General features: G+C 47.3%; 2 protein-coding genes across 2 annotated transcripts in view; both read right to left on the reverse strand.

The window, feature by feature from the left end:
- Nucleotides 1–523: 523 nt before the first annotated feature.
- myg1 (myg1 exonuclease) lies at nt 524–5,726 on the reverse strand. The gene is given in 7 exon segments (NM_001309488.1): nt 524–891; nt 971–1,152; nt 1,337–1,459; nt 2,121–2,270; nt 3,557–3,716; nt 4,141–4,253; nt 5,481–5,726. Coding segments are annotated over 7 exon segments (1,146 nt in total). The 3' UTR covers nt 524–719.
- A 910-nt stretch (nt 5,727–6,636) lies between these two features.
- The window catches only part of prr13 (proline rich 13), a 5,557-nt gene continuing 2,605 nt past the window's right edge, over nt 6,637–9,588 (reverse strand). The window contains 3 exon segments of the mRNA NM_001386341.1: nt 6,637–7,028; nt 7,729–8,078; nt 9,253–9,288. Of these exon segments, the coding sequence (NP_001373270.1) occupies nt 6,987–7,028; nt 7,729–8,078; nt 9,253–9,268 (408 nt within the window). The 5' untranslated portion in view covers nt 9,269–9,288 and the 3' untranslated portion in view covers nt 6,637–6,986.

The following is a 9,588-nucleotide window of genomic DNA, read 5'->3' on the forward strand; positions in this document are numbered from 1 at the left end:
ATCTGAAAAGACATGCAAAATTCAATGTAATGCAATAGTTACTGAAGTAACTCCAGAAAGCTAAATCTATCATAATTGTGAATTGATTTGCTCTAGAAGATGGTGCATCAAAATAAAACATTGATTTAAGCTTTTGAATTTATTTTATTTGAGTTTAACTTTGACTTATTTGCATGAAAGCAAATTAAATTAAGTTGAATTAAGTTGCTATGGAGGGTTATTCTCTGCAGCTAGCCTGAACTCCAGATAGAATAATCGAAGTGATTTATTTGTTAGTTTTATTGTCAATGCTACTTGACATCAGTGTTTTACAGTGACTCCATGTTATTGATTATTTACATATATTTTCCAACTATTAGCATTGAAAAGAAAACAGACCCTATACCGCAGAAAGAAAACACTAGCCATTAGCAGAAGCACAACTGTGTGTGTGTGTGTGTGTGTGTGTGTGTGCAGTGCATCTGCTGCATTTCACATTTACACATGTAAATCTCCATTATAAATTCATCAGAGAGATCTGAGCTTCTGGTTTTGTATTTGTTTATTCAGTTTTCTCATCTGTATGCAAGAGTCAGTTCGGCAGATCCGCTGTCGTCCACTTCCTGTGTCTGCTGCTCCACTTCCTCCACAGAACACACAAATATCACATCAAAACAAACAGTAGAGCCTGAGCAGGGGTGTGCTGATCACGTGTGTGTGTGTGTGTGTGTGTGTGTGTGTCAGTGAGTAGGGGCCGTCTGCAGTGTTCTCCTGGCCATCTCCAGAGCGCCGCTCTGCGTCTTGTTTCCGCCGATGAAGCCGCCGGCGTGCACAAAGATGCATTCTGGGATTCCACTGAGCTCTGACAGCGCATCGTCACGCAGCCCTCGCCACTCCTCCAGCAGACTCAACCTGCACAGCACAGCACAGCACAGAACACACTCTCAGCTGTGTGTGTGTGTGAGGGTGTGTATATATGTGTGTGTCTTACCGGTTCTGGAAGGTGTTGGGTCCGGCCGGCACACACTGCACCCTCCAGTGGCCGTTCTGATCGCAGTACAGCACAAACTTGATGAGCTCCTGCAGCTGCAGCTCCTTCTCCAGAGCAAACAGGTGCTCCTTCCAGGGACACCCGCCCTGCTGCAGCAGCAGCACCTGCCCGCTCACATCCACCTGCACGCGCATACACACACACGCACGCACGCACGCACGCACGCACACATTTGAGCATTGCAAAAGAAGAGCAGGAGCTGCACGGCTCTGAGATCAGTGTGCATGTGTGTGTATACGTGCGTAGATGTGTGTGCATGTGTGTGTGCATGCGAGCGTGTGTGTGCATGTGTGTGTGTTTACAGACCTGGTGTCGGCTCTTGATGGCCTGCAGCACCACGTCCCGTGCCGGCAGCCAGGCATTGGTGAAGTACAGCAGCCGGTCCTGGAACTCAGAGCCCACGAGCGCCAGAGCTTTCCGGAAACCCTCCTGTGGAGCATCAGCAGAGTGACCTCACCACGGTGTTTCCACACACCTCATCTTATGTTCATTTTGTATATGCGCATTAAACACTGGTGAATGGAAACGGTGGATGGAAACGTCATGATGAATAAAAACGTCTGCGCATACCTGAGGAGGATCAACCTTTCATTCCACTAGAGAAGATGCACATAAACATGATGGAAACACTTTTACCGCACAAATTTCAGTATGCACATTAAAGGTCATGTGATGTTGTGATGACAGGTCATGTGATGATGAACACGTGTGTGAATGATGCACCAGCAGGCCGAGCACACTGCACAACTGATCTGAACTGTAGATGTGGTCACTCTAAACGCCGTAACCGTTTCAGTATGTGTGTTATTGTATTATTAATGAGCTCGAGATCGTCTGTGCTCCGCGTCTGACACCTCAAACACCACCGCGCGTTCACTGCGTGTCAGGATTGCCTTCAGAGTTATTTATTAGATAAAGAAAGGATTGATGCGGCTGCTCCTACTGCAGCACATTCTGTTTGTACTGTTGATATTTGGCGCTTGTTAATCAGGAAGTGACGATGTTGTTCGCTTTGATTGGTTGGATGGAAACCAGTGTGTGTGTGTGTGTGTGTGTGTGTGTGTGTGTGTGTGTGTGTGTGTGTGTGTACCTCTGTGTCCTGCTCTTTGCTGTTCCACTGAGGGTTCAGGTAACTGACTCTGCTGCTGATGGTGGAGCTGATGGTGTAGCGCTGCTCTCCGTCACTCTGACTGATGCCATTATCCACTGCATCCACCTCCTCCACGAACCCCTCGTACATCTGCACAGAAGAGCGTCAGTGTGTGTGTGTGTGTGTGTGTGTGTGTGTGTGTGTGTGTGTGTGTGTGTGTGGCCCCGTCTACACTAATACATGTTAGCTGTACAGTGCATGAGTTCTGCTGTGGTTCCCGCTCACACTACCCCCGTGTGTTCAGTGTTCTGGAGCCGCTGCTGAGGCCGTGTTGTGTTCAGCGCTGCTGCTGCTGCTGTATGTCAGTGATAGAGGAGGCGGAGACATCTGAACACGGAGGCGGGGCTGCAGACATTCTCCTCTTTGATTGGTCTTTTCCTCATTATTCAGAGCAGAGTCCTGCATCCTCTCCTTCAGTTCACACTGCACTGTGTGATGAGGAGAACACACTGCAGAGGACCCGGCGGGGAAACAGTGTGTGTATGAGCTGATCCACATCATCCCCCTGCAGGCTCCGCTGCTGCACCATCCCAACACTGAACTGAACACAGGAGTTGAGGAGCGGCCCATTCCCATCCTGACACACAGCAGAGATGAGGAGCTGCAGACTGACTGTGTGCACATGAGGAGCAGAACAGCAGCGCCTCCTCCCATCATCAGAGAACAATATGAAACACGGGGCGTCACAGTGAGGCAGTGGGTAGCACAATCGCCTCACAGCAAGAAGGTCTCTGGTTTGAGTCTCGGCTGGGTCAGTTGGTGTTTCTGTGTGGAGTTTGCATGTTCTCCCCGTGTTGGCGTGGGTTTCCCCCACAGTCCAAACACAAGCGCTATAGGGGAAGTGACCAACTACACTGGCCGCAGTGAATAAGTGTGTGTGAATGAGTGTGTATGGGTGTTTCCCAGTGATGGGTTGAATTTGAAAGGGTATCCGCTGCGTAAAACACATGCTGGATAAGTTGGTGGTTCATTCCGCTGTGGCGACCCCTGATGAATAAAGGGACTAAGTTGAAGCAGAATGAATGATGAATGAATGAATATGAAGCACAGGCTGCAGGCCCTGATGAAGATCAGCTTCATCATCAGTCAGAACAGGAGAACACACCGTGTGTGCAGGGGGCGCTCAACATTACTCTGCATCAACTGTGATTAGCCTACATTAGTAACAGTTCGTTTTGTTACGGTTTGAACTCAATCCTAGCAAAAACTAAATAAATGAACAACACAAGACCTGCGACCAAATCCACGACTAGAGGAGCCTTAATTCAAGATGATCACACTTACCACTTCTCAATGCTTTAAGACCCTGCGGGTACTCTAATGTGTGTGTGTGTGTGTGTGTGTGTGTGTGTGTGTGTGTGTGTGTGTGTAGTCACCTTGTCGTACAGCACCTCCAGCTGTGGCTCGTCCTCCTGCAGGTGTGTGAGCTGCTGCAGGACGCGTCTCCCGTAATGAACGTACACCAGACCGGCGGAGCTCAGCTTGGTGACCCACGGCTTCTGCGCACACACACTGTGGAAACTCTCCGCGAACGCCCTGTGGAGGAGCATGAGTGTTTAACACAAACTCTGCGCATCTGTAACACACTCTCTGAAAGCAAACATACACACAGACCTGCGCACACACACACACACACACACACAAACACACACATGCACACACACACAAACACATACACATACACGCACACACACAAACACACACACATAAACACACACACGCACACACACGCACGCACAAACACACAAACAAACACACAAACACGCACACACACAAATACACACACACACACCTGCGCACACTGAATGACTTGATCAGTGAGGGTTCAGAGCACAGTGGAGTGAGGCGCTCCGAACACGAGCAGCATTACTGTACAGAACATCACCAAGCTGACCACTCTAAACAGCAGAGTGTGAGTGTGTGTGTGTGTGAGTGTGTGTGTGTGTGTGTGTGTGTGTACCTCTGGTGATGGTCGTAGCGCTGCCGGCTGTGGTCATATTCTCCTCCTACATCCACCACCACATCACACTCAGCCAGAACTGAAGCATCTCTGCTGCGCACGATCTCTGCATCCTGATGGAGAACACACACCCTGAGACACGCATATGTGTGTGTGTGTGTGTGTGTGTGTGTGTGTGTGTGTGTGTGTGTGTGTGTGTGTGTGTAAGAAACAGAGAGATAGAGCAACTGAGTGTGCGTGTACAGCACCATCAAAACAAACAATCCATTCACACACACACACATGCATGCATACACACACACACACACAATCCTACACAACTGATTCTTATTCAGACCTCTAACCCTTGCGTAGTGAATCTCCAGGCTTGTTGTGTGTGTGTTGTGTGTGTGTGTGTGTGTGTGTGTGTGTGTGTTGTGGATGATCAGCTCGCAGCAGGAGGAGAGGAGAGATGTTCCGGACTGTGCTGTACACCAACATCACTCACACTTACAGTGCGGGCTTCAGCAGATACACCTCAGTAAAACACCAAGGCTGCGTCTGAAACCGCATACTTCCCTCCTGTACACTTCACTAAATCAGTATGCGAGCCGAGTAGCGTGTCTGAATTCCTACATTTTGAAAATCAGTATGCAAGAAGTGCCCGGATGACCGACTACCAGCGAGATTCTGGATCCCAATCCCGCAGCGCTATCCCATGATCGCAGATTATCCTACATATATGACATCCATGTTGATCTGCGGATTTTACATCTACAACTTGTCATTTATGCAGCATGCATTTAGAAATAAAGCAAATAAGTTCACTTGGAGAAAAAAGTCCACTAAAAGCATTTAATAAAGCACAGTTGAGGAACCTGCGTGTGCATATTATCATGCCAATGGCTGAAAACACAAGTGGCCTTTAATGCAACATTTCACAATATATGTGGCACATATGACAGATATGACACTATAAAACCTAATTAAAATAGAGTATATCATATATTTGTTTACATGTTTATAACATTATTCGGGATATTCCAGTACAGTGTTTCTCCAGTAACTGTGGAGTGTTTGTGCTCATTGTAAGTTTGACAATGTAATGCACAACCACATTAGTCACTTTACAACTAAACAACATCTCTGACTTTCAGCCTTGAACATCACCGCGGAGCTCCAGTGTGAATATTCTGAGTCTGCTCAACACTTTAACTGAAGTAAGAGTTTACCGTCGTAATAATGATCTGTTCATTTAAAACAGCCTATATATATATATATATACACACACATAGACATTAGTGTCCACGTGCACACTTATATATAACGTTACACACGCACACACATGCACTTGCGCGCACCTTGTATTCCGGGAGCTGCCGCAGCAGGAAACACGCCAGGACTTCATCACAGTGGAAAGTTCCGTTGTGAGTGCCGATCTTCATCTTCATCTTCATCAGATGATGTTTATTGATCAACACTGAGCTGAGGAGCCGAGAGCACACTCTCATCTGATGATTCCGGCTGCTGCTGCTTCCTCTGCTGCTGCTCTGTCTCCTCTGCAGCGCCGCCAGCCGGACGGGAGATGCAGTGTGCGCATGCGTCATATTTAAGGATCTCTTTTTTATTTAATAAGCTGCGTCCCAAATGGCACACTATACACTATGCACTCATGCACTATGTACTTATGCACTTACACACTCAACAGGATAGTATATGTATGTAGTTTCGTCCCAAATGGCACACTAATGTGTTTTTACTAAGCGGAAATTCAAACCGTTTCCCTGATGACGTTTGACGGTTGCCAAATCAGTGAAATAAATGACCAAAATATCAGATAATAACTGCCGTGTGTATTGCCGCATTCACCATCGGGAGGCGCTATAATCACTCTCGTAGGAGAATTTTGCTTTCACCATCCAAAATAAATAGTTATTCAACATGTGCGTCTGATAGCTCCGCCCCTTCCGCTACGTAAGCAAACCTGCGGTCGTTGAGTGCGTGAAGTGTCCATCATTACACACTTCATATTAGCGGCTGAATGAGTGCATCATCCGGGTAATTAAAGTGCTCTTATTATTTTTAGAGTTTTCAGTTCACACTACTTACACTATTTATACTACAAAATGGCGTAGAATAGTGCATAAGTATGCGATTTGGGACACAGCTATAATATTGTGAAGCTTCTTCTTCTTCTTCCTGGTATTTATTGGCGGTTCGCATTCTTATCAGAGCATTACCGCCACCTACTGTGGGTTATGAATCAGAGACTCTCTTATTTTTATTTTATTTATTTATTTATTTTTTACCTCTTGACTCTTCAAAACCCGAGCCTTCGATATTGCTGCGTGTTCAGCTCCTCCATATACAGCTCAGGTCATATTGTGAAGCTCACTCTGTTTCTCCGAGATAATTCAGCAGAAGTGCCGTTCCTGACATCATTATTAAAAATATGTAAAAATACAGGAGAAACAACATAACAGGAAATACAAGAAAAACAGAATCTGACAGCTGATGCAGGAATACACACTCCAGCGAGAGCATTTGTTGACTTTATTGATTTCACACACATTAATTAATCACACACACACGCACACACACACACACCTTGATTATCAGACTCTCACATGTTGATTTGAGCAGCTCACAGCGTTCACTCGGGAATAAAGACGACTATATGAACATGACTGCAGGACTGATATTATATTGACATTACATTATTGCAGGATCCTCTATATATGAATATTGTGTCTGGTTTGATCAGTGTGTAGTGTAAGGCACAGATATTCATCATCAATTATCAGCAGATGAACATGTTGACAGCGCAGGCGTCAGCGGCGAGCCAGAACCACTGCAGGAGCAGAACATCAGTCAGAGTCACTGCTGGAGGAGGACGAGGAGGAGGACGACTGAAACACACACACACACACACACACACACACACACATCAGTTATACACACTGCTGGAGGAGGACGAGGAGGAGGACGACTGAAACACACACACACACACACATCAGTTATACACACTGCTGGAGGAGGAGGACGACTGAAACACACACACACACACACACACACACACATCACTTATACACACTACTGGAGGAGGAGGACGACTGAAACACACACACACACACACACACACACACACACACACATCAGTTATACACACTGCTGGAGGAGGACGACTGAAACACACACACACACACACACACACACACACACACACACACATCAGTTATACACACTGCTGGAGGAGGACGACTGAAACACACACACACACACACACACACACACACACACACACATCAGTTATACACACTACTGGAGGAGGACGACTGAAACACACACACACACACACACACACACACACACATCAGTTATACACACAGCTGGAGGAGGAGGACGACTGAAACACACACACACACACACACACACACACATACACACACATCAGTTATACACACTACTGGAGGAGGACAACTGAAACACACACACACACACACACACACACTACTGGAGGAGGACAACTGAAACAAACACACACACACACACACACACACACACACATCTCGACTCTTTCCAGATGAGTATTCGGCGGTCAGCTCTCACCTTGCTCTTGCCGTGCTTCATGTGCTTGTGCTCCTTGTGCGCTTTCTTCATCTTCTTCATCTTCTTGTGTTTCTTGTGTCCCGCCGGATGTCCTCCATACTGGGGGACGGTGCACGGCACTCCTGCACCCGGGTACGGCCCATATGGACCAGGCACCGCAGGCTGATGATGGGGACCCATGTGTGGGAGCGGCATGGGCTGGTTCATGCCCGGCGGGTACATTGGGTTAACCCCGGGTCCTGATGGGATAGGCATGGCCGGATAGGACGGGTTGTGCCCAGGGCCTGATGGGATGGGCATGGCTGGGTAGGATGGGTTTGGAGGGCAGGGATAGGCAGGATTGGGCGGTCCTGTGCATCACAGACAGGAGAGAAACATCAGTGTGTAAATCACCAGCAATAAAAACCATTCATTCATTATTCATTTACTTTTCAGCTTAATCCCTTTATTAATCAGGGGTCGCCACAGCAGAATGAACCGCCAACTTATCCAGCATATGTTTTTTTATGCAGTGAATGCCCTTCCAGCTGCAATTCATCACTGGGAAACATCCATACACACTCATTCACACACATACACTACAGATAATTTAGCCGACCCAATTCCCCTATAGCGCATGAGTTTGAACAGTGAGCACCGCAGCACCCGGAGGAAACCCACGCCAACACGGGGAGAACATGCAAACTCCACACAGAAACACCAACTGACCCAGCCGAGACTCAAACCAGCGACCTTCTTGCAGTGAGGCAAACGTCCCGCCCCATTAGTAAAATTAGCACAGTGAATCTGTCTGTACAGCCTCGTCCCAGTTAGAGCACTGTAGATGGTTAATGGACACATGTCAGACTTTCTCAGCAGTTGGAGAGGAAGAACTGCCTAAACAGGTTAGACCTGTCCAGATCAACAACAGTTACGTTCTCAACAGCCCTGCTGACAGTTCTGAATGACCTGCTGCTATCGTCTGATCGTGCCGGCATTACTCTCCTAGTGTTGTTGAAGCTCGGTGCTGCATTTGACACCACTGATCGAAACATTCCCCTAATGCGGCTAGAACCCTTTCTAGAGCTGAGAAATATCAGATCTGTGAAGTCTGTCTGTAGGACATCATCTCTCGGCTCTTCAGTCCTGCAGACTTACAGGAAAAGTCTGACCAGCCGCCCTGAACAACCCATCGGTCATCATCACCAGCGTTCACCAACCCCACACTGTAACCAGCACTGGGTTTCAGAATATCACCAGCACCGCACTCTTTCCTCCATCATCTTACTGTCGGAGCACGCTCTCAGCCTTTAAATCACACAGACTGAACGATGGAGCACAGCGAGACAAACTCTGAACCCCGAGCCGGAGTCCTGAAGACGAGCCTGTCAAACACTACACTGCTAATAACAGATCCACCATGAGAATGACCGTGGCTAAAGCTGCAGACCACTCATCTCACACACAGATGCCGAGGCTGATCGGGGGTCAGTTGTTCAGGAGAACCACAGATCCTCATTCAGGACACTAAACCAACAAAATTACCTTGATTCGGCCACATGGTCCCCTCGTCCAGCTGATCTGCAACAGACAAAAGAAAACTGTGTGAGTGTGTGTGTGTGTGAGTAACACCAGAAGAGTAATGAACACACACTAGTGTTCTTCATCATAGATTGACTGCACTCCTCAAAGAGCCACTGTTTACTACAGACATGACTGACTACAGCAGACAGAGGAGGAGGAAGAAGAAAAGGAGGAAGACAGAGGAAAAACAACAAGAAGGGGAAGAGGAAGTAGATGAAGAGCTGGAAGATGAAGAAGAGGGGTGGTAAGATAACAGGAGGAGGAGGAGGAAGAGGAGGGAGAAGAAAAAGAAGAACA

Source organism: Danio rerio, chromosome 11 (genome assembly GCF_049306965.1).
Source record: "Danio rerio strain Tuebingen ecotype United States chromosome 11, GRCz12tu, whole genome shotgun sequence".
Lineage (NCBI taxonomy): Eukaryota > Metazoa > Chordata > Actinopteri > Cypriniformes > Danionidae > Danio > Danio rerio.